At 58.1% G+C, this 26,388-nt stretch overlaps 3 protein-coding genes across 3 annotated transcripts in view; 1 reads left to right on the top strand and 2 right to left on the bottom strand.

The window, feature by feature from the left end:
• The window catches only part of CATSPERD (catsper channel auxiliary subunit delta), a 46,852-nt gene extending 44,244 nt beyond the window's left edge, over positions 1 to 2,608 (bottom strand). Inside the window, exons 1-2 of the mRNA XM_028126018.2 lie at positions 2,535 to 2,608; positions 785 to 839 (exon numbers count right to left, since the gene is read on the bottom strand). Coding sequence (XP_027981819.2) covers positions 785 to 839; positions 2,535 to 2,608 — 129 coding nt within the window. The remainder of the gene's footprint in view (positions 1 to 784; positions 840 to 2,534) is intronic.
• Positions 2,609 to 3,316: 708 nt separating this feature from the next.
• On the top strand, positions 3,317 to 23,277 carry LONP1 (lon peptidase 1, mitochondrial). The gene is made up of 18 exons (XM_028126306.2): positions 3,317 to 3,760; positions 6,599 to 6,687; positions 7,338 to 7,457; positions 9,250 to 9,481; positions 11,418 to 11,479; positions 12,053 to 12,182; positions 12,641 to 12,724; positions 14,031 to 14,251; positions 15,055 to 15,193; positions 15,973 to 16,151; positions 17,765 to 17,852; positions 18,272 to 18,394; positions 18,481 to 18,597; positions 20,401 to 20,541; positions 20,886 to 21,051; positions 21,553 to 21,770; positions 21,852 to 22,016; positions 22,929 to 23,277. The coding sequence occupies exons 1-18, from the start codon at positions 3,329 to 3,331 to the stop codon at positions 23,103 to 23,105; spliced, it is 2,883 nt and encodes a 960-aa protein (XP_027982107.1). The 5' UTR covers positions 3,317 to 3,328; the 3' UTR covers positions 23,106 to 23,277.
• A 94-nt stretch (positions 23,278 to 23,371) lies between these two features.
• On the bottom strand, positions 23,372 to 24,395 carry RPL36 (ribosomal protein L36). The gene is made up of 4 exons (XM_028126307.2): positions 24,311 to 24,395; positions 24,039 to 24,133; positions 23,570 to 23,704; positions 23,372 to 23,497 (listed from the first exon to the last, which is right to left on the bottom strand). Exons 2-4 carry the CDS (start codon positions 24,129 to 24,131, stop codon positions 23,408 to 23,410), a joined length of 318 nt encoding a protein of 105 aa, XP_027982108.1. The 5' UTR covers positions 24,132 to 24,133; positions 24,311 to 24,395; the 3' UTR covers positions 23,372 to 23,407.
• Between the last annotated feature and the right edge of the window lie 1,993 nt (positions 24,396 to 26,388).

The following is a 26,388-nucleotide window of genomic DNA, read 5'->3' on the forward strand; positions in this document are numbered from 1 at the left end:
ATTTCCTGATGTATAACATTGAAACTGTATAGGTGAAGTTGAGGTAGGTGCATAATAGGAATGTAATGTAATTTTCCTGTTTTCCTAGTACACTCTGGTGACAACAGATGTCATGGGGGGCAAGGGAGGGAAGGAGCCGGGTGAAGGGTACCCGAGACATCACTGTGCTATACTTGCAAATTGCTGCGTATTTACAATTATGTCAAAATAAAAAATTAAGATTCACAGGATAATTACTGATATCACATTGCATTCCTTGTACATGTTATTGCTTATTTACAGATCATGAGTTATTTGAAAGAGATTACCAGAGGACGAGGAATTGTAATGGTAACACGTTAGGGACCAGGCGCTTGGAGAGGATTTAGAAATGCAGACATCACTTTTGAAATAATGCCATGTCAACAGGAAACACATTTTAACAGGTGAAATATTTCTTCCTGCATTGTAGGCACACATGGGGTGAAAAAAAAAAAGGCCCTTCTTGCAGGATGTCATGTAAGCAAAGTAAGGGTCTGCTTCTTGTTACAATGTAGCAAATGAACACCGAAAAGGGGGATCTGAGTTCTAAACCCACTTCCATCTCCTGGCTTTCTTCATGTCATTTGATTGCTTTCAACTAGTTTTTTTAGTGAAATGGGAAAGATTAAGCCCTACTTCAAAGTACAATGGTAGGGATTAGATAATGTTCTATGCCTGACACATCACGGGCGCCCGAGAAATACTAGCAAGTGTTAGTTCTGAAAGTGATGAATGAGAGAGAGAGAAGTATGGAGCCACGTACCCCTTGAATTTGCTGACTGATATGAAACACCTTTCCTGTCCTCACTGTGTGATTACTAGAGGTAAGTGACAAGAGAGACCATCTGTCATTTTTACTGAATATTCAGCATGACTCCTACCAGGGTATCTCTGGGTTAACCCTCAAATACCTGTTCCTGATGCTTTAGGGTTACGGGTTTTCTTTCTCTTTTTGGCTGTGGCCAGGGGCGGGGAGATGGATGGTATTGGTGGCTGAAGAATGTTGGTACAGTTTATAGCTTATAGCAGAGGTTTTCTAGCTTGACATATGCCAGAAGCACCTGGAGATTTGATAAAGGGTAGATTGCTGGGCCCCACCTCCAAGTCTCTGATTCAGTAGATGCAGGGACTGCAAGCCTAACAAATTCCAAGGTGATGCTGATGTGGTCCAGGATGACACTTGGAGAACCAGTGTGAGGAAATGGGAGAACTGGGTATCACCAGTCTTTCTAACTTTGGGACAAATCCCATCGGTAAATCTTACTGGAAAACTCTACTTTTTGCTCACTAGCTATGTATCTTTAGGTCAGTGAGTCTTTAATTTTGCTGGGTCTAAGGAATCACTGCTCCATGACAACTGTTGTAAAGATCAAGTTAGGCCATGCACCAGGAGGGCACATTTACTATTTCATGGGCAAACAGGGCCCTGCTGAATATGACAGCTTACTCCAGGCAGGAATTGCCTGAGGACAAGAACTGGGCATTAGCATTTATCTGCCTAACCCCCGTGGCATCCTCCATACAGTATTCACTAATATAATATTTACTGAAATCTAAAAATGTTCTGGGTAACGAGTGAGAGAAATACTCCACACCCTCATGGAGCTAATATTCTAGTGACAACAGACAAAAAATTTATCAAAACAATAACAGAAATTAGTGATTGATAGGAAAAAGCCATTGCGGGGTTGCGGGGGAGTGCTTTAAATAAGGATGTGCTTTTTAAGTAAGTCGGGATCAGAATGCCTTAAACCAGGATCAGGAACCAGCCACGCAGAAATCTGGAAGCAAACTGTGCCAGGCAGAGGGAGTAGCAAGCGTCATCTCCCCTGTCCCCAAGGCTGGCTATGGCCAGTTTGGCTTGTTCAAGGGATGGTGTGACTGGAGCATTGATTCAGGGGTAGGCAGGGGCCAGACTGCTGATTCTCAAATTTCCAGGGGATGCTTGGCAGTGGCTAGAGACATTCTTGACGGATTGTCAAGCCTGGGTAAGGAAGTACTACTGGCATCCAGCGTGTGGAGGGCAGGGATGCTGCGCAACATCTTACACAGCACAGGACGGCCCCACCCCAAAGAGTATCCTAACTGTCAGCAGCGCAGCTGTTGAGAATGCCTGGGCCAGATCATAAGGGGAAATGTAGACTGGGCCAGGAACTTGGGTTTTATCTTGGGCGCCACAGAGAATCAGGGCAAGGGGAAGACGAGATCAGACTGGTTTACAAATGATCCCTCTGGCTGCGGGAGTGGGCGATGGAGAGAAGCGCACGGCTAGGGCGGCGGCGACAGCGGACGTGGCTCCTAGGGTAGGAATCGGGCCCAAGCTTTGAAGTGGCAGTGGCGGGACTTTGTGATGCGCTGGACGAGTTGGGGTGAAAGAACCGGAAACAGCAAGTTCAATTTCTAGAACAAGAAACTGGGAAGCCTTAACGAGATTGGGGAGCCTCCGCTCAGGAACGAGCCGGGCCCCCTCCCCGACCCTGGGCAGCACCCCTCCCCGGGGAAGGCAGCCCCACCGGCACAGCGGCTGAACTCTGGCCAGCAAGCAGAGCCGCAGGGTCGCCGCCGCCAACAGCACCGACACCAGCATCTCGTACGAAGACCCAGCGCCAGCAACACGCTTCAACCGCCGCTGGGCGTCGCCTCACAGTCTGGGCATGCGCAGACTGGAGCCTGAACCTGAGCGCGCAGCCGCCAGCACAACGCCTGGCGTCCGAGCATGCGCACCTCGTCTCCCGGGGAACGCGAAGCCGCACACAACACGCCCCCCTCCTCGAGCGTCTGGGTGTGCGCACACTGACGTTCATCGTCTCCCGAACCCGCCACCAGGGAGGGCTCTAGCTGGCGCATAGCCGCCCGTGGGCCGGCTAGTTTGAGCATGCGCAGAGCGTCTCCCGGGAAACCCGAATCCACCAATCAGATCGTGCTCCAGAGCTGGAAGGCATGTCGCCCGCGCGCCTAAGCCCAAGTGTATGCACAGGGCTGCCTACGCGTTCTCACACATGCCCTTGCCGTACCAGCGGCTCGCTTTTCAGGGGCCCTGCAGCGTGCCCACAGCCCTCCACGTGAGCCGAAGGGGTTCCAGAGCGCCAGCAGGGAGACCGGAAGAGGCGGAGGCGGTGAAACGGCTGAGCCCCGCCCCCACAGTCCTGCAGGCCCCACCCCCGCGCTTTCCGTTCCGGGTCACGCGCTCCTCCCCCCCCTTCCCCCCCCCCCGGCGTGCCCCTGGGCACGCGCGGGACTTCACGTACTCACTAGCCGGGCGAGAGGAAATGACGCAAGTCTTGTGCGTCGCCAGGATGGCTGGGCTATGGCGGCGGGCACAGGCTACGTGCGGCTGTGGGGCGCTGCGCGATGTTGGGCGCTGCGGCGGCCACTGTTGGCCCCCGCCGGGGGACGGGTTCCGACTGCCGCCGGAGTGTGGTTGCCCAGAGGCCGGCGGGCCTGCGACGCCTCGCCTCCCTGGGCGCTGTGGGGCCGAGGCCCCGGGGCCGCGGGCCAGTGGCGGGGACTCTGGGAGGCGAACAGCCGCGGCGGCGGTGGCGCATTCTCCAGCGGCGAGGATGCCTCCGGAAGCGGCGCGGAGGATGGAGCCGCGGGCTCCGGGGGCAGCGCTGGGGGCGGGGAAGGCCCGATCATAACGGCGCTGACTCCTATGACGATTCCGGAGGTATTCCCGCACCTGCCGCTCATCGCCGTCACCCGCAACCCGGTGTTTCCTCGCTTCATCAAGATTATCGAGGTAATGAACAGCCCCGCGGTGGCTCCAGTTTCCCCACCTCTTCAAGCAGCGGGTTGGACCGAGGGATCCTTGAGCACCCTCATGCCACAACTTTTTCCAGGCATGAAGCTTCTTAAAAGTTGGAGTTCGAGTCCTTGCCTTCTCGCTAGTTTGGTGAACCTGAGCCAGATTCCTCCCCCTTTCAGATCTCTGATGAACCCAGTGAACTTAACGACTGCCCAATTAGAATAGCCCTAGTCATAGAACTCTACAATGCTGGAAAGGACCGAACAGTCTTGTGGCCCAGTTACTTTTCTGCGGGTTTTGGTAAATGTTTCGTGACACTCTTACTCGGGGCGGTTTGCAGTCTGGTTTCGAGCCCCTTTGGGATCAGGATTCATTCCTTCCTTAAATATTTCTTGACCGCTTACCGCGTTCCTGGTACGGTTTTTAGGGATACAGCAGTGAACAAGACTGATAAAAATTCCTGCCTCTGGAGCTTCCGTTCTAGCGGGATGCAAGAGGCAATAAACAAGATTAGTAGATAAATTACATGTTGGAAGGCAATGACTGCTATAGGGACAATAAAGCCAGGAATAGAGTACAGGAGACTTAGGAGGAAGGTGGGGGAAGGATATTCTCAGAGGGGTGCAGCCATGGTTTATTCATTCAGAAGAGTGTTCTTGACCTGCTGTGTAACAGGCACTGGGGATACAGCAGCAAACAAGTCAGATGCAATCCCTGTGCCTAAGGAACCTTTATTTTAGTGGAAGAGACATTAAGCAAGGTCGTTTCAGACTTAAGAGCTAAGGGGGTGGGGATGATGGACCAGGGTGATGTAATAGAAAGCAACATGAGTGCAAGGAACTTGAGTTTTCAGAGTAGGAAGGACCCAGATGCCTGCCTTTTTTCCTGTCCCTCCCTCCCCCCCCTTTTTAAAAACAATGTGGAAATTAGAGTCCTTGGTGAAAGGTTATCTGTTAACTGAGCGAGGTCATGTGGTGAGTCAGCCTCTGCATTCACTCTCCAGCCTCTCCTTCATACTCTATAGTCTCTGCTAAACGAATCTCAGGACCGGAGGAGCCCCTTCCACCTCCTCTCCCACCTGCTGATTGTGTGTGTCTGAGCTCCTCTTCCAAGGGTCTTCCTTGGTTTTGAGTAGTGGTTACTTGCAGGCCCCAGAGCCTGTGGGTTCATATCCTAGGTCCACCACCCATAGCTCCTTCACCTTCCGAAAGCTGTTCGTCTGGGTCTTCTTTTTCTCATCTGTGAAATGGGCCTCATAATCATACCTCAATTCTTAGAGCTGGTCGGGGAGGTAAGTCCCCCTGTGTCAGGGGTATAGCCTCATACCTTAATCAGAAGCTGCTGCTATTGCTTCCTGTGTGGTAGGCTCCTGACTTTTCAGAAGTGTGCCCTGGAGGCCTTTTTCCTGTCCTTGACCCCAGCCGACCTCTGGGGCCAGGAGTGTTCAACTACAGTCCCCTCAGCCCTGCAAAGTAGCAGATGCCTCTTGTGCCCTATGCCCAGAGAGGAGGACTCCAGGAGATTCTGTCTCCCCACCCGGAGTTAGCCAGGACAGTTAAATGAATCACTGTGGAAAGCGGGAGACTGGCACATGGTATGCACTGTGTTTCTATTGTTGTTACCTTGTCAGTGACGACAAGGAATCCTGCCAAAGGGAGGAGGCAAGTGCTAAGATGCAGCAGTCAGCTGTTACCAGAGAGGAATTAGGGAAATTTCCATGGTGCTTGGAAAAGGTTTCTGGACCTGTTAACAAAGCTGTATTTATTCTTGATTCTGTGGTTGACACGGCCTGTGGCTAAGTTGCCCCTGTAGTTTCTCTCCTTATTAGTGGCCTTTCAGTATAGATCAGTGGCTCTTAATATGTGGTGGGTCATGTACCCATCCTGCTTGCTGTCATGGACCTTTTCCCTGGGAAAAATGCATCTGTAGGGCCAGGAATTCCTGGACCGTAAGTTAAGAGCCCCTGCTAAGGGATGAGTTAGAACACTAGTTCTCAAACTGTGGTGCGGAGGCCAGCAGCATCAGCATCACTTGGGAGCTCTTTGAAATGCAGATTCCCAGGCAGACTCCAGGCCGCCTCTGTCAAGAAACTCCAGGGCTGGGGCCCAGCCATCTGTCTTAGCAAGTCCTCCAGGTAATTCCAATGCATGCTGAAGTTTGAAGGCCCTTCAGTGTAATCAGGGTCTGGGGTGGGAATTAATGGGCTGAAAGGAAATCACTTGAGCCTTACAGACATCTGTGCTCCTGTCCCATCAGATGTCCCTGGAAGATGTTAGCCCTCTCCCTGTCATTGAAATGACATCAGGATGATGCATTGTTGTCCCGGGGCTTTCAGGCCTTGATCGGAAGGGTGTAGATGTGATTGATAAATACTTTCAACGCAAATTGGAGGTAGTTGTGGCCTGGGGGTTGGGCCACGGCTGAATTATGCACATTTAGTGTTGTCCTTCTGACGTTGTTAAAATCAGAATAGTCTGGATTTTCAAGCCAAGACATTTCATCTCTAAAAAGCTCTTGAAATTGGAAGTGAAATCAGTTTCTTGGTTCTGGCCATTGGTCTCCTTTGAATGTTCTCTAGAAAGCGGGGGAAACCACCGAGGAATGCAACCCTGTCACCCTGTCCCGCTACATTCTCTACACACGTGTGTGTGTGTGTGTGTGTATGTGTATGTGTATGTGTGTTTGGTTTGGGACTTCCTGGACTGTGTTGGTTAGTGTCCTGGGTCAGGTTAGCATAGCCTCGAGAATAATCTAGAAAATGCTAGAGCTGCTGTCAAAATCTCAGCTAGAAAACCTGCCCTGCGTTTCACTTTGGGGTCATTGTCGTGCTAGGTTAAAAATAAGAAGTTGGTTGAGCTGCTGAGAAGGAAAGTCCGTCTTGCCCAGCCATACGCCGGTGTCTTTCTAAAGAGGGATGACAAGTAAGTGTAACTTTTCCTTCAGTTCTTCGTTGAAGTTGCCCTGGAGTGCAGCTCATCACAAGTTCTCCATAGAGTAGCCTGGACCTCTGACCTTTGACCTGGAAGAAATCAAGCAAGACCTACCAAGCACAAGGCCAAGAGCCAAGCATACTTTTTTAGTCTGGGCTGAAGACTTGGCTCAGCTCTAGGTTTCACGTGTTGTCAAGTTGTTTGGGGGGGAGGGGAGGGGCGGATATTAATCTCCAGGACCTTTGGTGGTCAACCCGCCTGTGTGGTCACTTGAGAGCAGAACTAGGCGGGCGGGTAGTACAGCTCCAGGTACATCCACCTTGACTCCAGGTGGGAATTAGTTCCACTTTGGAGTTAGAAGTGTGGAATGAGATCCGTTCCGTCCGGGCCTCTCCTTACGGCTGACTTCACCCAGGAGCTGCTCACCTATGTGCAGCAGTGGCAGCCAGGGGCCGCCCTCAGCTGGCAGGCGCTCTGGGGGGCCCTGCAGCCCCTGTGGGAGCAAGGAACTTACCCTCAGTTTCCAGTGGAGGCCGGCAAGGGTGTTTCTCTTCTCTTCTCTTCCTCCTCCTTCTTCGCCCAAGACATCCCACTGGGAATCAGGGCCTGTGACCATGCACCTTTGTGTCCCTGTCCCTTAGCAACGAGTCTGACGTGGTTGAGAGCCTGGATGAGGTCTACCACACGGGGACGTTTGTCCAGATCCACGAGATGCAAGACCTTGGGGACAAGCTGCGCATGATCGTCATGGGACACAGAAGGTGAGGGGCCCTCAGTGTGTGGGATGCGGCAGGAGGAGAGGCCCTGAGTGTCCCCGGGTTCTGGTACTGGCCATCCTTGCTCAGCCCTACGGCCTTGTCATTGCAGGAGCTAGATCAAAGCTGGAGATGGCGGACACAAGTCACCTCTGGGTCCCTCTTAAAGTGGCAGTATGGGTGGTTAGTGATGGGTTGTATCTTTTATGCACATTATTCACAGGCGTGTCACAGGTAATAGCAAGTTGCTTCATACCCCAGCTTTGGTAGGCTTATGTGCCTAGGTGTCAGCTCTTCATAGTTGGGCATGCTTTTCGCCCAAGTGCCCTTGTCTGCATCTGCGCTCAGATCATGCTGGATGTCCAGCTTAGCGCCGCGGTTTTTCACTCGATCAGACGCGTTTCCTTGTCGGTCTGTGTAGTTCCCACGGCCACTCTGCTGGAGGGCTGCATACAGCGTGTGAGCCCAGTTTAAATCCTTGTCCTGTCACAGTTAATTATGACAAATTTGCAGGATCCCGCTGGGTTGAAGCTCTCCACCTTTTCACGTGTGTTCCAGGAAACATTAGTCCTCAGGATGCTGTCAAGAGTGCCACAGTCAAATCCACATGGGAAACATTTCTGAGTCCTGAGCCATCAGTGTAGTAAATGTTGTGAAAAGCCTCTCATCAGAGACGCCCATTGGCACTTGTTGAGGCTAGAGTTCTCTGTCCTTCTCCCTCCCAGAGCTTCGTTCTGGTGTTAACAAGGCGGCACCCCCAGAACACACTCGGGGGAAATGGGCTGTGTTAGGCACTGGCTCTGTGAAAGGTCCTGGTGGCCATCCCGCTGCACGGAGCTCCCACACCCGTCTTCATCTGTTTACATTAGAGGAGAGAGGCTGCCACTCTATCCCCTGGGGGGATTTGTGAGCTAGAGGGAATGGAAGAGGCAACAAAATGAATAGAAACGGTGGTGGCTACTCAGTGCTGTCCTGAGCTACAAGGTGCCTTATGGAAGGAGTCCTGCTGGTTCCAGGGGCCAGGCGTACTTTTTCTGTGCAGTTGGCCGGGGTCAGCCAGGCACTGGGTTCCCGCCCTGCCAGCTCTCAGGCTGGCCCTCTGGGGAAGGTGGCAGTTAGTTACCCTATGGGACAGGAGAGAGCCGAGAGGTGAGGTGGCGTGTTTGCACTCGTGTCACTTGACCCCTGATGTCTGCTGGGTACCTGGGTGTGGAGATGGTAGGTAACTGGGTGCAGAGAAACAGGCCAGGGGCCCAGCTCCCATCCCCAAGAAGGGAGGACGTGAGCATCAAAGCAGGTCACCAGCTGAATTCTGATGGTGGTGAGAGCTTTGGGGGGATGCGAAGATGGACGGGGTGAGGAGTAGGCATAGGTGGGGGCTGGACCTCACATGGAGTGGACAGGGAGGGCCTCTTTGTGGAGGTGCCCTTGAACTGAGGCCTGAGCAACACGAAGGAGCTGCTGTCTGGTGAACTCCAGGCCGAGGGAGGGGCAGGTGGGTTCCTAGGGTCGGGCTGTGCTTGGTGGAGCTGACAGCTTGTGATGGGCCCCAGAGCTGGTTGCCGCTGGCTTGCCTGGCAGACTTCAGATGTTTGTGGAGGACAGCAGGTGTTGGTGTGGAATGCGGAGTGGCTGGGTCAGCTGGAGGCCATTGGTGTGCCGGGGGGGGGGGGGGGGGGTGCTTGTTCTAGAGTTCTGAGACAGCAGCTTGGTCTCCAGCTCCTGGGCCCAGCAGGCCTCCCTGTTGTCAGCGCTGGAAGCCCCTGCAGCTTCATGTCTGCCTCGTTTCCGTCTTCAGGATTCACATCCACAGACAGCTGGAGGCGGAGCCCGAGGAGGCTGGAGCCGAGAACAAGCAGAATCCCCGCAGGAAGACGAAGCGGGGCAAGAAGGAGGCAGAGGAGGAGCTGAGCGGTGGGCGCCACGTAGAGGTGATGACAGAACCTTCTTCGGGGCCCCCCAGCGAGGTGCTCATGGTGGAGGTGGAGAATGTCGTCCATGAGGACTTCCAGGTCACGGAAGAAGTGAAAGTAAGTCGCTGCGGCTGCCCACGGAGCTCCCTGAGCAGGGGACATGAGGCTCTAGCCCGTTACGGCTGTCAGGTTCTTGTGGAGTGCAAAATGTGCTCTTCCCTCAGCTCCGCCCCAAAGTCCAGGAAGAAACCGGCATCCGGAAGGTAAAGGAAATGCGTCGAGGCCCTTAGCTGCCCATGAAGGAGGCAGGGTTGTGACCTGGGTCCAGCCCCAGCCCGTGTCTGCTGTGCAGGAGCCCCCAGCCTTCTTTTCATACTGGCTCCTTCCCTTCAAGCCCAGGGCGCTGGGGAGGGGGAGCAGGGCCCACACACCATTTCCCGTGTCTTCTAGACAGGCAGGCAGCAGCCTTTTGGCTGCCTTGAGCCCAGATGCAGGTTGCCTGCCGCCTTCGTAGCGTAGCGAGCCAGCTGTCCCGGTGGTGGGTGATGCCCTCCCGCCTGGTCTCCTGGTGCTGCAGCAGCAGGGGGCCGCCTCCTGTGGGTGGGGGGTGAAGAAAGGTAGAGGTCATTGAAGGCTCCTTGCCCTTGCGCATCCCGTCATCGTCGGCCTCCCTGGGAAGAACGTGCCATGCCTAGCCAGCCAGCAGCCTTGGTCTGCTGTCGTGGCACAGTGTTGAACAGAGTTCTGGGGGCTTCTGAGCTTGGTGGGAAGGAATCTTCTGGTCCATTGGGGATGTCTATCCCGGGCGCTGGGAGGGGTTTGGCTGCCTCTGCCCAGAGCAGCAGCAGTCACACCCACAGGGCCATGCCCCACGGTGGTGGAAACGTTCTCTGGTTCTGTGCCACTAGCCCCCACGGTTATCAAGTGCTCGATCTGTGGTTGGTACAACTGAGGAACGAAACGTCTGGTTTTGTTTTCATTCTAATTTATTTAGATGTGAGTAGCTACCCTTGGCTGCTAGACTGGGCAGCAGAGCTTTAGAGTTTCCTATGAGGATCGCTAGTGGGAGAAAGACACAGCGGAATTCATAGATGCCCCAGGGAAAAGAATCCGGGAGACTTGAGGAGGCTGCACACTTGTGCTCGTCCATGCAAGCGCCATGGGCGTCTAGCTGCACTCTAAAGTTCCTTCTGGAAGGTCAGCCCCGTCATTTCAGGGACGAACCCCTAACTAGAGGCTGGATGCTTGCAGTGAAAAAACACACGGCAGGGGCGCCTGGGTGGCTCAGTTGGTTAAACAACTGCCTTCGGCTCAGGTCATGATCCTGGAGTCCCTGGATCGAGTCCCGCATCGGGCTCCCTGCTCAGCGGGGAGTCTGCTTCTCCCTCTGACCCTCCCTCCTCTCATGTGCTCTCTCTCTCTCTCTCTCTCTCACTCTCTCTCTCAAATAAATAAATAAAATCTTAAAAAAAAAAAAAACACCGGCAGCCGCTTTCTCCGTTCCCACCTGTGCCCTCACTGGGGTGTGGTATGCTGGGAGCCGCCTTCTGGAAATCATCAGGTTCCGGTGGTTACCCCCATAAACTGTCCATGGTCCTGCCAGGAGCATCACTGTCCTTGCTGTGGTGGTGATGCCCGTGGTACCCACAGCAGAGGGGGAGCCTGGGCCTGAGGTTCTGGGAGGGGACAGGCCAAGAGCCCTAGTGACCTGCTGGCCCATCTCCAGAGAGGAGGATTCGAACCAGAGTATGCTGAAGTTGGGGGCGTTGGTCGTGAGACTTGTGCTGAAATAAAAAATAAGGAATAAAGAAACCCCCTGTCCTCGTTTTTTCCTGAAAATGGCTTGTTCTAAGGTCAAGGTTGAGCGTGGTATAAGGAGGTAGGCGTTGGTGTTCATTTTTACTGTCTTGATCCTGAGTCCCCATGACTGGTGGATTCAGGCTATGCTCCTGGGCATCTGAGGCCATACCTGGCTTGGGCCAGGCGGTAGGGGCTCCTTGGGCCATGGCCCTTGCTGGACCCAGGGACTGATGGCTGCCTCCCTGTTTGCCAGGCCCTGACTGCTGAGATTGTGAAGACCATCCGGGACATCATTGCCTTGAACCCGCTTTACAGGTTGGTCTCTGGCGCTGTTCGCTAGTCCTGGTGTGTGGTCGACCCTCCCTGAGGCCAGGCTGGGGTCTGTCTGCCTCTTTCTACAGTTGGGTTGGTGAGAGGCTTTCGCAGAGTATTGTCCCGATAGAAAACTTTGCCAGGGGCAGAGATTCAGGGCCCAGGGCCCAGCCCTGTGCGAGTAGATCCTGCTTCCCTTGCAGCAGGGAGGCCCTGCAGTGGGAGGGTGGAGGGAGATGCCTTAACCAGTGCAGGTTCTTTGCCTCCTTCTTACTAACAGGGCCTTGGATTTGGCCGGAAGCCTTTTTGTCATCAGCTGAGGTGGAAGGAGGGAATCTCACTTGGAGGTCGCTCCATGGCTGCTGGAGGGGGCTTGTGGCTGGGCATGGGGTCGTTAGTCTCATGATTCTAGGACGGGTGGGCTCACTGCTCCACACCTGGCTCCCCATGGGCATCCCAGGACCTTGACCATTGCTGCTGGGGAAAGGAGACTCAGGCCAGCGCTCGTACCAGGGGCCCAGCCCCGGCTGCTGCAGCATCCCTGCACCCAGTGGCAGCATCCTCTGTCCCTTCCAGAGAGTCTGTGCTGCAGATGATGCAGGCGGGCCAGAGGGTGGTAGACAACCCCATCTACTTGAGCGACATGGGCGCTGCACTGACCGGAGCCGAGTCCCATGAGCTGCAGGACGTCCTGGAGGAGACCAACGTGAGTGAGCCCTGGCCCGTGCTGCTCTGCGTGGCGGGAGGCCTCCCAGCCTGGCTGCTTGTCCCCAGCTCTGCTTTACAATTCCACTTGGCGCTCGCACGGGTCCATCAGGCCACGCCCTGCTTCCTGGTCTCTCTTGCAGCTGCTGGCATTCCCTCTGGGTGGTACCTTTTATTTAGCAGGTGGTATATTTGGCCCCACCCATCTTGTGCTGTTATGAGCCATGCCCCTACGAACATTCCACAGCTTGCAGATGTGCTGGACTTTATCTGTAGGAGGTGTTTGCAGAACTGGGCTTGCTGGGTCAGGGCGGGTTGTCTCGGGTTGGTGACACATAGCCAGGTCACTCTGCCCTGTTTGCGCTCCGTCTGGGAGGTGCCTGCTCCCCGCCACACGCTCACCATGCACAGAGAGATGCCGACTTCTGACCGCCACTCACGTCTTCCCTTTCCTGGCAGATTCCCAAGCGATTGTACAAGGCCCTCTCCCTCCTCAAGAAGGAGTTTGAGCTTAGCAAGCTACAGCAGCGCCTGGGGCGCGAGGTGAGCCTGGGCTGAGGACATGCCTGCACAGGGAGGGCGGCGTGCGGGCATCATTCTTGGTCGGGGCTGGGAAGCTCTGCAGTCCGGGATGCCCTCCATCACGGCAGAGCACTGTGCTAGGTTCAGCGTCCTGGGAAAATGCCGGACGCTGGCGACCAGCCTGGGAAAGGTTGAAAATCTGTTTCCCCAAGGCTCTGCTGTTTGTGGTCCCCCTTCCTGATTGTGGCTCAATCCGTGGGCTGCCTGGATCGTTGGTGCTTACCAGTCATGTTGTTTTTCAGAATTGACTTGCTTTTTCTACTTTATTTTAGAAAAAAACTTTCAGGTCACATCTTGGAAAATCTTTAACACTTGGTTATTAGCTTGAGGCAACTTTATAAACATTTTTTTTTAAGATTTATTTGATAACATTGTTTTGTTTTATTTTATTTATTTTTAAGATTTTATTTGTTAGCGTGGGCGAGAGAGAGAGTGAGCAAGGGTACAAGCAGGGGGAGCTGCAGGCAGAGGGAGAAGCAGGCTCCCTGCTGAGCAAGGAGCCTCGTGCGGGACTTGATCCCAGGGCACTGGGATCATGACCTGAGCCGAAGGCAGACGCTTAACCGACTGAGCCACCCAGGTGTCCCTGATAACATTGTTTTAAAAGATTTTTTTTTTATTTTTTGAGAGCGAGCACGAGCAGAGGGAAAAGACTGAGGGAGAAGCAGGCTCTCTGCAGAGCAGGGGGCCCAATGCAGGGCTCAGTCCCAGGGCCCTGAGATCATGACCTGAGCCGAAGGTAGACACTTAACAGACTGAGCCACCCAGGCGCCCCCCCCCCTTTTAGTACTTATTTATGTCTACCCCCAGTGTGGGGCTCAGTGTCATAACCCTGAGATCAAGAGTCACATGCTCCACCGACTGAGCCCACCAGGCGCCCTGGCACAAGGCAGTTCTTAATGCATCTCTGATGGGACACGGGATTGGGGGTTGTAGGCGGCCCTGGTGCTCAGCAACCTCTGAGTCCTTGCCTGCAGCCCTGTCCATCCAGAGGAGGTCCGCGCCTTTGGGAGGTGCGCTAGTGGCAAGCTAGCTTCACTTGGTCGCAGTCGGGTCCGAAGAGCGCGTCCCCTTCTCTCTTGGAACTTGGCATCGTTTATTTCCAGCTCAGGGAGACCGGGTTCAAGGGGGAGGGGGCTGGAAGCGGCCACTCAGGGTTTCCTTCTAACTGTGTCCAGAGGAAGCAGCGCCCCCAGCCCGTGGCAGTTCACGGACGTGCCTGTGCGCCCTCGCATGCGCTCTGACCGCGGCCCCTCGGCCCCTGCAGGTGGAGGAGAAGATCAAGCAGACGCACCGGAAGTACCTCCTGCAGGAGCAGCTGAAGATCATCAAGAAGGAGCTGGGCCTGGAGAAGGAGGACAAAGATGCCATCGAGGAGAAGTTCCGCGAGCGGCTCAAGGAGCTCGTGGTCCCCAAGCACGTCATGGACGTAGTGGATGAGGAGCTGAGCAAGCTGGGCCTGCTGGACAACCACTCCTCTGAGTTCAAGTGAGCGTTCTGGGGGCCGTGCCCGTCCACATGGCGTCCGCCCCCGAAGGCCACCCGCCTCTTGTGCCTCAGCCTCAGAAAAGCCGGTGACCCGGCAGGGTCCGGGGTGCCAGGCCAGAGGTCAGGAGGGTGGGTCCCCTGGGCACCCTCCGGTCACGCTGGGCGCCTGAGAGGCACTTGGTGTGTGATGGTCCTCTCGGTGCCCCCGTGTGGAACACACTTTTCTTTGTCACCTGATTGCCAGCTGGAGAAATGACGTCTCAGAGAAGTCAAGTCAGTGAGCAGGGCCTCCGAGCTGGTGGTTGGGGACAGGGATTTGATTTCAGGGATGTCTGGCCTTAAGCAGCGCTTCCAGCCAGCACCCCTCCCCTTGCCCCCTTCCCTCTGTCCCGTCCTTCGTGTGCCCTTGAGAGCCAGGAAGTCAGCGTCTCTTCCTGGGGGCTCAGCCTTGCCCCGTGGGTGCCCAACTCCCAACCTGGGGTCGCTCTTGGGGCAGCGCTGACCTGCCACCAGCCAGCCCCGTGTCCCACGTGCCCCGGGTGAGATCTTCTCCAGCTGCCTCCACGGAACGGGGTTCTGAGCAGTCCCTGAGCTCGCCACGTCTGGGCCAGGAAACAGGCCGCGCCCCTGTGCCGGGAGCTGGGCAGTGCCCACAGCGCGGCCTTTGCTGGTTATCGGCTCCTCCCGCTGAGGGGCGCGGTTCATGCGTCAGGGTCAGCGGGTGCCGGCCCCGTGGATTGGCCACGGCCATGCTGGGCAGTGAGCTGGGCCCCGCTCACCAGCTGTGGTCTGTCCCCTGGCAGCGTCACTCGTAACTACCTGGACTGGCTGACGTCCATCCCGTGGGGCAAGTATAGCGATGAGAATCTGGACTTGGCCCGGGCCCAGGCGGTGCTGGAGGAGGACCACTACGGGATGGAGGATGTCAAGAAGCGCATCCTGGTGAGGCCCCCCGCACCCCTCCCCTGGGTTCCAGGCCTTCCCCCCCCCCCCAACCCCTCACCCCGTCCCTGTGAGGCCCGCCTACACCCCTTGTGCAGGTCCCTGGGCATGGGCTGCTCGAAGCCTCCCCCTGGGCACCACGGTCCCACCTCCCAGGCACTTGTTCCAAGCACACAGGGTGGGCTCTGAACAGCAGGGTCTGTCGTCGTCTGGATTAGGGACCCAGGCTTCCCCCCCATGCTTGGGGGGGAAGGCAGGGTCCCAGAGGAGCCACTTGGGGAATTTCTGATGTAAGCTCCAGGAGGGTCTTGGCCAAGACAGGACTGGTCGGGTGGGGGCGGGGGGGTGGTGGTCAGCAGAGGCTGAGGAAGGAGAGGGGGAGGGCTCCAGGGTGAGGAGCAGCTCAGAGGCTGCACGGGCAATCTGGGCCAGGCCGCTTGCTCCCGGGGCCTCGGGTTTCCGAGGAGGGACAAGAGTCGTGCCTGACAACACGAGACGGGCCTTGCTCAGGGCCAGTAAGCTGTGGCTGGAGCAGCAAGAGGGTCAATAACAGTGCAGGATGTGGGAGGAAGGGATTACTAGCAGCTCGGCCTGCTGCCCTGGTCACCCGCAGGCGGTCACTGCAGTCTGCTCTGCTCCTCTGGGACATGCCTGGTCCCTTCCACAGCCCCCAGAGGCCTGAAAGGCAGCATGACAGTGGCGAGGCTCACATCAGTTAGGGCCCCTGGTCCTGCAGAGTGGGCGGCGCATGGCTCATGGGAGCCCGCCTCCGCCCGCAGGAGTTCATCGCTGTCAGCCAGCTCCGAGGTTCCACTCAGGGCAAGATCCTCTGCTTCTACGGCCCCCCTGGCGTGGGCAAGACCAGCATCGCCCGCTCCATTGCCCGCGCTCTGAACCGCGAGTACTTCCGCTTCAGCGTCGGGGGCATGACGGACGTGGCCGAGATCAAAGGGCACAGGTAGGCCCGGCCTGGCTCCGTTCCTGTGTGTGCAAGGGGGTGTCAGCGGCGAGCGGTGATCTCTGCTCACGCTGGGGTAAGTGACCGACGAGCCCAGCGGAATCCAGCTGCTCAGACGTTGGCTCAGAACCCTGGCCTCGGCTGCCAGGCAGGCGGGCTCCCAGGAGTATTTGTTTGCCAGGCTGTTGGTAGATGGTCTCGCTCATTGCAGTTTCCGTCCTACCCAGTTCAGCTCCCCCGGCGCTGCGGCCAGAGTCCCGGGGCCATGTGCCCAGCCCCAGGACCAGGGACTGTGGACCAGAGCCAGGGGCGAGGCGGGCCCCACTGAGAATGGGGCAGCATGCCAGTGAGGCCCCAGCACCTCCCCTGGTTCTTCGCTCCCTCACCAGCTGGAGCAGGGGCTGCTATCCTGAGTCCAGGGTCTGGAAACCGCCAGCTATGTGCGTGCGCCTGTCCGTTGGGGCAGTCATGGTGTGTTCTCCTGGAGCTCACGCGCTCATTCCCTCTCTCCCTCCCTCTCTCCTTCCACTCACTCTGCTCCAGCCATATGGGCTTTCAGCACACCATGCCTGATCCTGCCCTTACCCCAGGACCTTTGCACAGGCTGTTCCCCCAGAAAACCCTCTTTCTTCGAATACCCACACAGCTTGCCCTTTCGCTTCTTTTGCACAGGATTTTTTCTCAAAACGCTCTCTATCCCCACCTTAATGCCCCTGAAATGGCATTGCAGATCCTCTGTCCTTTGTTACCTTTGTAGAGTGTATACAGCCCACGGTTCCTCATGATTCCCACCTCCATCTGGCTGCCATCTGTCTGCCCCGCTGGGCCTTGCTTTAAAAGGCGCGGGACGCGGGTCTGCCTTACTCACTGTTGAGCACCAGACCCCCGCAGCTGAGCTGGGACAGTAGAGCAGGGAGGAGGTCAAGAAGCACTCCGGCAAGTGGCAGCCAGGTGTGGGCCATGGGCCCTGTGACCCTGAGGTCTGGGAGGCCGTGCTGTGCCTGGGGGGACCTGGGTGGGGGGAGCATTTCTGCCGCCGGCACCTGGCTGCTCCTGACCTCTATTCTGTTAGATTGGGCAGTGTAGGCTGGGTTTCACCATCCGGATAGGAGGTGCTGGCTGGGGGGATGGGTCTGAGTGAGACCTGGTTTTTTTTTTTTTTTTTTTTTTTTTAAAGATTTTATTTATTTGAGAGAGAAAGAAAGAGATAGAGAGCACGAGAGGGAGGAGTGTCAGAGGGAGAGGCAGACTCCCCGCCGAGCAGGGAGCCCGATGCGGGACTCGATTCCGGGACTCCAGGATCATGACCTGAGCCGAAGGCAGTCGCTTAACCAACTGAGCCACCCAGGCGCCCTAAGTGAGACCTGGTTTTGCATCTGTTCCCCCGGCCTGAGTCGGGGCTGGAGGGCGACATTCCCGTCGCTGGAGAGCGCAGGCTGTAGGGGTAGCCATCAGCCGGTGCCAGCCTCCACGCCGCCTCCACGGTTGCTGCCTCCGGGCAGCCCTCCACAGAGGCCGAGTGGTACACTGAGGTCCTGGTGCTCTCTGCGAGCTGGGCCTTTGGGTGCCGCCAGGTGAGGAGCCAACCGCTCCTGCTGTGCTCTGCCCCCCAGGCGGACGTATGTGGGTGCTATGCCAGGAAAGATCATCCAGTGCCTGAAGAAGACCAAGACGGAGAACCCTTTGATCCTGATAGATGAGGTGCGCACGGACGAAGGGCTGGGCGTGCGGCCGGACTGGGAGCTGACGAGGCAGCCCAGCCTCCGTTCCTTAGCGCTCTTCCCCGAGGTCAGACACGGTCCCTTAGGTCCTCCTGGGCCAGAGCTCCAGGCGGTCCCGCCCAGGCAGAGTCTGCATCCAAGACTGGACCTGTGGCCCCTGCCATTTCGGTTGTCCCCTAGTCACCGGGTGGTCCCACCACCGCCAGGCCACTCCATGACAAGCTTCTGTCCTGCCTCAGAGGACCCCGTGGCGGCCCTCCTGCTCCGGGCTTGCCCGGTGCCTGCCCCTGATGCTGGTGAAAACTGGTCCCGCCCGGTGTCGTCCCAGCAGGAGCATCTGGCAAGCAGGCACGGGGAGCGGGACGGGTTCCCAAACTGCCCGCCTCTGCTGCTCCTCAGGTGGACAAGTTAGGCCGGGGCTACCAGGGGGACCCCTCGTCGGCACTGCTTGAGCTGCTGGACCCCGAGCAGAACGCCAACTTTCTGGATCACTACCTGGATGTGCCCGTGGACCTGTCCAAGGTGTGTGTCCCACCGGGGAGGGGGTGCCCAGTGAGGGGAGAGGCAGGGTGGCCAGTCCTCCGGTACCTCCCTGCCGCCCTCCCCAGGTGCTGTTCATCTGCACGGCCAATGTCACCGAGACCATCCCGGAGCCACTGAGGGACCGGATGGAGATGATCAACGTGTCTGGCTACGTGGCCCAGGAGAAGCTCGCCATCGCAGAGGTGAGGGCAGGACCCTCACCGCAGCTCTAAACAGCGGGGGTGCCCCCCAGCAGCTGGGGCTGGGGGCATAACTGAGCACCGAGTGCCAGGCCCCTAACCAGAGCTGCGGGGAACAGTCCGCAGCGGCCCTGCTTGGAGCGGGGGCGGCCGGGGTCTGCCCACTCATGTAGTGTGCGTGTCGCCAAGAGCAGAGGCGAGGCCCGCCGTGAGCCGTGTAACCGCTAATGTGTGACCCCGGCCCGGGCGCTTCCCCAGCCCGCCCACTTCTCCAGCTTAGTTCCGCTCCTGCCTGGGGTTCACGTCAGACTCCCGCAGGCTGAGGGCCCAGGCCTCCGGGATGTTCCTGCTTCGGATGCCAGTTGCACATTCCGGGGCTCGCTTTCCTCCTCCCAACTGGCTATAAATCGGGCCTTCCCACACCTCTTCTTTGGGTTTGCCGGGTTGCTGTAACAGCTCACTGAGCTCAGAACGGTTTACTTCCTTGCAAGTTTATTATAGAGGGTACAACCAGGGAGCAGCCGGAGCGGCTGCCTCAAGCCCGGCAGGGGCAGGGACGGGGACTTCTGCAGGTAGCTGGCGCTCCCCTGGGGATTGTGTGCTTGGCCCTGATAGCCCCCTCCGCCGTCAGCACACTGCTCCCCGGCCTGCAGCACACCTCTCCTCGGGCCGGCACCCCTGCTGCCCGTCCCCCCACCAGCCGTGCGTCCTCGAGTTCTGTGATAGAACGTGTGTCCTTGGCCGAGGCTCACCTGGGATTCAGGTCTCCGCATTTCCTGGCCGTTACTGGTCTCCCCAGTGCGGGGGCTGGATTCGTACCCTGAAGAATGTTAAGTGGAGCAGAGAGCCGGATTTCCTTCCAGAGAAAAGGGAAGGTGTTTCCGACCCAGTGTTTCTAGCTGGAAAGAGGTTGTGCATGTTTCTCCCTGAGCTCGTCACAGCCTGCAGGTGCTGGGCCCCAGCCCTGGGGGCCTGACAGCAGCCTCCTGTCCCCTGGGGTGGGAGGGGAGCCAGAGGAGCTCTTGGCTGAGGTAGTTACAGGGGTCCTGGGGCCTCCCAACCAGGCCAAGGAGGGGCAGGCGTGGGGACCTGGGCCAGGGACTGCCTTTAAACCTTTAAAGGGATGATAAGAGAACATGGACTCCCCAGAGGCCTTGGGGCCAACCCATGTCAGTCAACAAGTGTCCTGACATGTGCGGTTGTGTCCCCATGTCTCAGCTGCTTTCTGCTCCCCACTTGGTGCTCAGGCTTGTGTGTCCCAGGACTGCCGTGTGGCAGGAGTCGGGCTGGGCTGTGGGGGACCTTGGGGCCTCTTGGCCTCCACATTCCTGTCCGCTCGGGGTGGCAGCTGCTCAGTGTGAGCGGGGGCAGCCCAGGGACCAGGGGAGACCTTCCTGGAGGAGTGGCATCTCAGCTGACATTTGGAGGAAGGGCAGGAATGGAGCCTGGGCAGAGGATGTGGCAGGAGCAGGGGCCTGGGAGCTTCTGGAGGCGGCGGGCTGGGCATCTGCGGGCTCACTGTGGGGTCCTGGCGCCCGCCGTGCGCTCTGCCCGGACTCCCTGCCGCCTCACCTTGCTGGCTCCTCACCCTCGGGTCACCGCTTCGGTGTCATCTCCTGGGGCAGCCTTCCACGAGCTCCCCTTGCCTCCCCCCCCCCCCCCCCCCCCGGGATGAGAGCTTGTACAGGCTGGTGCTGGGTCCGCCTCCATCATCTCTAGCCGGCCAGGGGTCTTGGGAAGGTTCGGTGGTAAGTGGGGGCCACAAGAGAGGCGCCAGTTCTTGACCCTGAGGCCCCTCCCTGCCAGCGGTACCTGGTGCCTCAGGCCCGTGCCCTGTGTGGCCTGGATGAGAACAAGGCCAGGTTGTCATCAGACGTGCTGACCGTGCTCATCAAGCAGTACTGCCGGGAGAGTGGTGTGCGCAACCTGCAGAAGCAGGTGGAGAAGGTGAGCTGGGCCCGCCGGGCAGGAGGGCAGGGTCCGCAGCCTGTGCAGGTTGGGGGGCGGGGGGCGGGACACTCCTGAAGATTCCACCGCAGGGTTTCCCCACAGGAGGCCAGGCCACAGAGACAAGAGAGGGTGGGGGCCGGGGAGTCTGTGCTTCACAGCGACACTCACCATGTGGGGAGATGGAAAGTTCCTGGAGACAGATGTGAATGCAGTTGACGCCGTGAGGCTGTAAACTTGTAAATGGTTGAAATGGTCATTTTATGCATTTTACCGCAATGTTAAAAGTTAAAAACGCGTGGGGTGAGGGGCACATGTCCACCGTGCTGCCTTCCCCACTCCAGGTGTTACGGAAGTCCGCCTACAAGATCGTCAGTGGCGAGGCCGACCTGGTAGAGGTGACGCCCGAGAACCTGCAGGACTTTGTGGGGAAGCCCGTGTTCACCGTGGAGCGCATGTACGACGTGACGCCACCCGGCGTGGTCATGGGGCTGGCCTGGACCGCCATGGGTGAGCAGCAGCTCTGTCCCAGCCCCCCTCCCTGAAGGGGTCCAGGAGACCAGGGGCTCATCGAGGAGGGAAAAGATGGGCCCACAACGTGGCACTAGTGCCCCACAAGCCTTATTTGCATTGAGGGGAGTTCCTCTGGCCTAGGGGGTGGTGTTGACACCCAGCGGGGTGGGGGGGGCCTCCTCTGGGTGACCTCGCTCCGCCAGGCAGGGAGGCCAGGCAGCGGGCCAGGGGTGGTGCTGCGGGGAGAGGTCCACAAAACCGGCCGGCTCGGAACAGTGCAGTACCTGCTCATTTGGGTGAGACTGAAAGGAATTGGGGTTCAGCGCCCTCGCTGTGTCCACGTGGACCAGCAGTCCCAGTGGCGGCGCTGCGGTGCGAAGCAGGGGGGCAGCAGGCCAGAGGGAGAGCACAGAGGAAACCCAGGTGTCCCCTAGGCGCCCCACTGCGAGGCTCGGGGAGGGGGTCCCAGCTTCACAGCCTCTACGGCTGGTCTCTCAGGAGGCTCGACACTGTTTGTTGAGACGTCCCCTCGGCGGCCCCGAGACAAGGACAGCAAGGGGGACAAGGATGGAAGCCTGGAGGTGACAGGCCAGCTGGGGGACGTGATGAAGGAGAGTGCTCGCATTGCCTACACCTTCGCCAGGGCCTTCCTGATGCAGCAGGACCCCTCCAATGATTACCTGGTGACCTCCCACATCCACCTGCATGTGCCCGAGGTGAGGCCCCACCTGCCCGCTCTGGCCCTGGCCCCCTGGCAGTGCCCAGCCCGCCCACCCCCACCTGCCTCTCCCCACCAGGGTGCGACCCCCAAGGATGGCCCGAGCGCCGGCTGCACCATTGTCACGGCCCTGCTCTCCCTGGCGATGGACCGGCCAGTGCGGCCGAACCTGGCCATGACAGGCGAGGTGTCCCTCACGGGCAAGATCCTGCCGGTGGGCGGCATCAAGGAGAAGACCATTGCGGTGAGTGTGACCCCGTGACCCCCTCCCCGCCCCGGGGTGAGTCTGGACCAGAGGCTCCCCCCACCCCCCAGGTGGCGCTGTGTCCTCACGCAGCTGGTGTAGGCCTCAGGCAGGCAAGGGTACCAGCCGCTTACAGACTAGGATTTGGGCCCATGTTGAGTGGAGCGTCCTCTGCCTCTTGGAGAGTTACCATCTTGGCTGCTCTCCTGCTTCCTCCTCAACCAAGCACCAAGAATCGGGGGTGCAGAAAAAGCAGGAGAGGGCCTCCTGGGGGTGCAGCGAGACGCCTACCTCGGCCAGTTAGTCCTTGGCTTCCCCCCAAGTGTTGGGACTCCGGCCCTGTCGTCCAGCCCTGGACCCCCTGCCTCCTGAAACCCGGCCTTACCTGCAGCCCCCATCCCTCCCTTGACCTCCCTACAAGGTCGAGTCCACGGCTTTAGAGACTCTACAGTTCGCTTTCCTCGCTTGCACAGGGGGAGATGCAATTAGGCCGCGCTGGCTGTGTCCCTGGATGGTCCCCCAAAGGGGTAGGGAGGCAACAGCAGGGTGAAGTGGGGCCTGGCAGTGGGAGCCCTGGAGGACTGTGGGCAGGGCGAGCAGTCCTCTCTGGGAGGACTCCCCTCTCAGGAGTCGGGAGCTCACAGGTGCCCTCAGGCTGTGTGGTAAGGCTGGGCGTGCTTTGATGCAGTTTGTTAAATTCCCTTGTGCTTTTTAGCTGCCGAACCACTAAACCTAAGGCCCTGGTTACTGTGATTCATTAGAAAATGGGGTCTCTGGGAGACAGGGTCCTGGAATAGAGGCCGGGAACGGGGTTTGGGCTCCAGTTTCCTCAGCTGCAAGATCGGGTGTGCAGGGGAGCCTGGTTGGGCCGAGCTGTCCTCAGCTGACGTGCCCGTGGGCCCTCCCTCGCAGGCTAAGCGTGCTGGAGTGACGTGCGTCGTCCTGCCAGCCGAGAACAAGAAGGACTTCTATGACCTGGCTGCCTTCATCACCGAGGGCCTGGAGGTCCACTTCGTGGAGCACTACCGTGAGATCTTCACTATCGCCTTCCCCGAGGAGCAGCCGGAGGCCCTGGCCGTGGAGCGGTGACGGCAGGCTGGGCTCTGCTGGCACAGACGGGCCCGCTTGGGCCAAGGAGCTCTGGGCAGCTGAACCGCCAAGGGGCTCAGCAGAGGCCCAAGTTGAAGGACCTCAATTACGGCTTAATCACGGAGTCTGACATATATGAGTATTTAATTATGATTAAAACCCCTTTCCAGTACTGCCTGGCTGCTTGTTCTGTACACCCTGCCCCTCACCAGTGCGCCCTGGAAGGCTCACCCCCTCCTTCCCCAGACCATCACAAGACCCCCAAGTTCTGAAAAGGCTTTATTACACAGAGGGGAAGGGGTTCAGTCCTTCTTGGCTGCGGCTTTCCTCATGGCGGCCAGGACGTTGCTCAGCTCCTCTCTCTTCCTCTTGGCGCGGATGTGTGTCCCCACCTGCCGGGCAAGGAGGGCGCTCAGTCCGGACCCGAGTCCCAGCCGGGCCCCTGCGCGCGACGACGCACCTACCCGTTTCTTGATGAACTTGAGGGCGCGCTTGTCCTTGGAGACCTTGAGCAGCTCCATGGCCCGCCGCTCGTAGGGGGCGAAGCCGCACACCTCTCGGATCATGTCCCGCACGAACTTGGTGTGCTTGGTGAGGCGCTGGGGAGAGGGGGGGGCGTCAGGGCGAGGCGCCCGGGGCCTGGGGTCCGCGGCAACGGGGACGTGCAGCCCCTCACGCCCGCCTTCCCACAGCGGGGCGCCCCCGCTTGGGCCGGGACCTCCTCCCCCTGACGGCCCGGCCCCAGCGTCCGCTCGCCGCGCACGCGGGTCCCGGGGGTGTCCACCCGCCGCCGGGGCGAGCCCTACGCCCCCACCCCCTTCAGCTCGAACCTCCCAGGCTGCCGCCGCCCCCCCCGCGCTCCGTCGCTCGGCCGCCGGGGCCCCGCTCTCCTCCCGCCAACACGCCCCCCCGAGCGCGCGCGCCCGCACTCACCCCGCGGCGGCGGCTGTGCCTCGGCTTGCTCACGTTCTTAGTCACCTTGTGGCCCTTGTTAAGGCCCACGGCCATAGGGTAGCGCAGAGCCATGGCTGCAAACGGGAGCGGAGAGGGGAGCGGAGGTGGGTCCGGGCTCGGCCCCCGCCGCCCGGAACCCCGCGTCCCGACTCCCCCGGACTCCCTCCCGGCGCCCAGCCATAGCCCTAAGACGCAAGGGGGCCCCGGAGTCCGGATGGCGGCAGATCCTACCCTCCCGATGCCACACTTACCGGCCGCTCCTCAACGGCTCCCGCGGCGGAAGGGCTGTCGCCTCGCGGAACTCTGGGCTATCTAGCTTCCGCGGGTCGAGCGGGCCAGAGAGGCAGAAACGCCGCGCGCTCCCCCTGGCGGATGGAGGCCCCGCGGTCTCCACGCGCACGCGCGAACCTTCTCCCTGCGCATGCGCGCTTACAGTAGCCGGTTGGAAACTAGCCTTGGCCGGCGCTGAAATGACTTCCTTTGCCAATGGGTTGAGGGTTCGAATCCTACTTCTGCGGCTTGCTGGCTAATCCCACCTGGGCCCGGGCTTAGGGACCCTGCGCCAGGAACGTCAGCTCCCAGTACTTGAATTTCCTCGTGTCTAGAATGACGAGAATAAGGGGCGCCTGGGTGGCTCAGTCGGTTAGGCGTCTGCCTTCTGCTCAGGTCATGATCCCAGGGTCTTGGGATCCAGCCCTGCGTGGGGCTCCTTGCTCCCGAGGAGCCTGCTTCGCCCTCTCCTCCCCGCTCATTCTCTCTCTCTCTCAAATAAATACATAAGTAAAAATCTTTATTAGAATGAGGACAATAATAGTGCCTATTCCCAACTGTTCGAGTAAGGTATAGTGGTACTCGACACAAAATAAAATTTCCATAAGCAGATATTGGCTTCATTCTGTATGACGCCAAACTGTGTTAGAACTGAAGAAGGCGATTTGGTATAGTACACCCTGACGGCGTTTGATATAATTTGATGTAATTTTCGGTGGTGCAGGGACTGGAGCCACGGTAGAAACAAACAAACAAAAAAAAAATTTTTTTTTCCGGTTTTTATCTTTGAATCCTACCTATTCCCAAATGATGGTTCCATTTTGGGCTAGTCTCTTTGTGGTTAACCCTTGTAACACTTGCTAATTCTAGAGCTTTGCACAGCCAACAGTAGCTAGCATTTTGCAATGTTGTATTTATTCTACGGTTTTTAACTGTGCCAGTTGCTTTTTCTTTATGCAAACCACACTCATTTATCATTTTACGGAGAGGAAGTGTCAATTTTTCACTAAAATTGATGTGCAGATAAACATAGCCAACACTTTGTTTAAAGTCCCTTGTCAGAATCCTACCTCCTGCCACGGACTTCCTCCCTCTCTCTCTCTTTTTTCAGATTTTATTTATTTGAGAAAGAGAGGGAACCCAAGCAGGGGGAGTGGGAGAGGGAGAAGCAGACTCCCCGCGGAGCAGGGAGCCCGATGCGGGACTCGATCCCAGGACCCCGGGATCGTGACCTGAGCCGAAGGCAGATGCTTCACCGACTGAGCCACCCAGGTGCCCCTTCCTCCCTCTCTCCAAGCACATTTCCTTATCTATAAAATGTTAAGGGGGCGCCTGGGTGGCTCAGTCGTTAAGCGTCTGCCTTTGGCTCGGGTCATGATCTCGGGGTCCTGGGATCGAGCCCCGCATCGGGCTCCCTGCTCCGCGGGAAGCCTGCTTCTCCCTCTCCCACTCCCCCTGCTTGGGTTCCCTCTCTCGCTGTGTCTCCCTCTGTCAAATAAATAAATAAAATCTTAAAAAAAAAAATTAACAATGGTAGCACCAACGTCCTGTTGTGAAGATGCCATGAGATCACTAATGTCACGGGCTTAGTGCCTGATAAACATTCCCGTCATCGGCACACAAACCACGTGCTTTATACTGCAAGTAAGGCCTTTGGCCCAGAGTCAGTACCTTTCCTCGCACCCCTGACTTCCCGGGTGAGATCTACGTCTCTCAGGTGGAGAAGTCTGGTCGCCTGGTCCCCATACACACATCCCTCTTTACCCGCCTGCCACCAGCAAACTGGAAAAGCTAAGCAATGTGAACAACCTATGTGCAAGGGAGGAAGGGTTTTTATTATGAAACAGAAGGCTGGGTCCGGCCCAGAGCGCGTTCTTTCCCTCCTCCCCGCCTCAGACCCCATGGGCAGGTGAACAGTTTGAAGGCCGTCCCCTGCTTGGGGCCAGGGTAGGGGGACGCTCCAAGGTTGCGTCAGTGGAAAGAAGAGATCAGGGAGGCACTGGCTCCAGGTGGGAGATGGACAGGGTCCCCAGGGTGCCCTGTTTGACATGGCCAGGGG

The sequence above is a fragment of the Eumetopias jubatus genome, unplaced genomic scaffold, assembly GCF_037043125.1.
Source record: "Eumetopias jubatus isolate StellerSeaLion01/CBP00866 unplaced genomic scaffold, mEumJub1_p1.0 scaffold_1, whole genome shotgun sequence".
Taxonomy (NCBI): Eukaryota; Metazoa; Chordata; class Mammalia; order Carnivora; family Otariidae; genus Eumetopias; species Eumetopias jubatus.

What these genes read in the sequence shown, in the direction of transcription:
- RPL36 (XM_028126307.2), bottom strand. Translation starts at nt 24,131, where the DNA reads ATGGCTCTGCGCTACCCTATGGCCGTGGGCCTTAACAAGGGCCACAAG. An exon ending in GGCACAGCCGCCGCCGCGGG is followed by an intron (nt 23,705 to 24,038) that starts GTGAGTGCGGGC and finishes CCCTCTCCCCAG; the next exon opens with CGCCTCACCAAGCACACCAA. An exon ending in TCAAGTTCATCAAGAAACGG is followed by an intron (nt 23,498 to 23,569) that starts GTAGGTGCGTCG and finishes CTTGCCCGGCAG; the next exon opens with GTGGGGACACACATCCGCGC.
- LONP1 (XM_028126306.2), top strand. Translation starts at nt 3,329, where the DNA reads ATGGCGGCGGGCACAGGCTACGTGCGGCTGTGGGGCGCTGCGCGATGT. An exon ending in ATCGTCATGGGACACAGAAG is followed by an intron (nt 7,458 to 9,249) that starts GTGAGGGGCCCT and finishes TTCCGTCTTCAG; the next exon opens with GATTCACATCCACAGACAGC. An exon ending in CTTTGATCCTGATAGATGAG is followed by an intron (nt 17,853 to 18,271) that starts GTGCGCACGGAC and finishes GCTGCTCCTCAG; the next exon opens with GTGGACAAGTTAGGCCGGGG.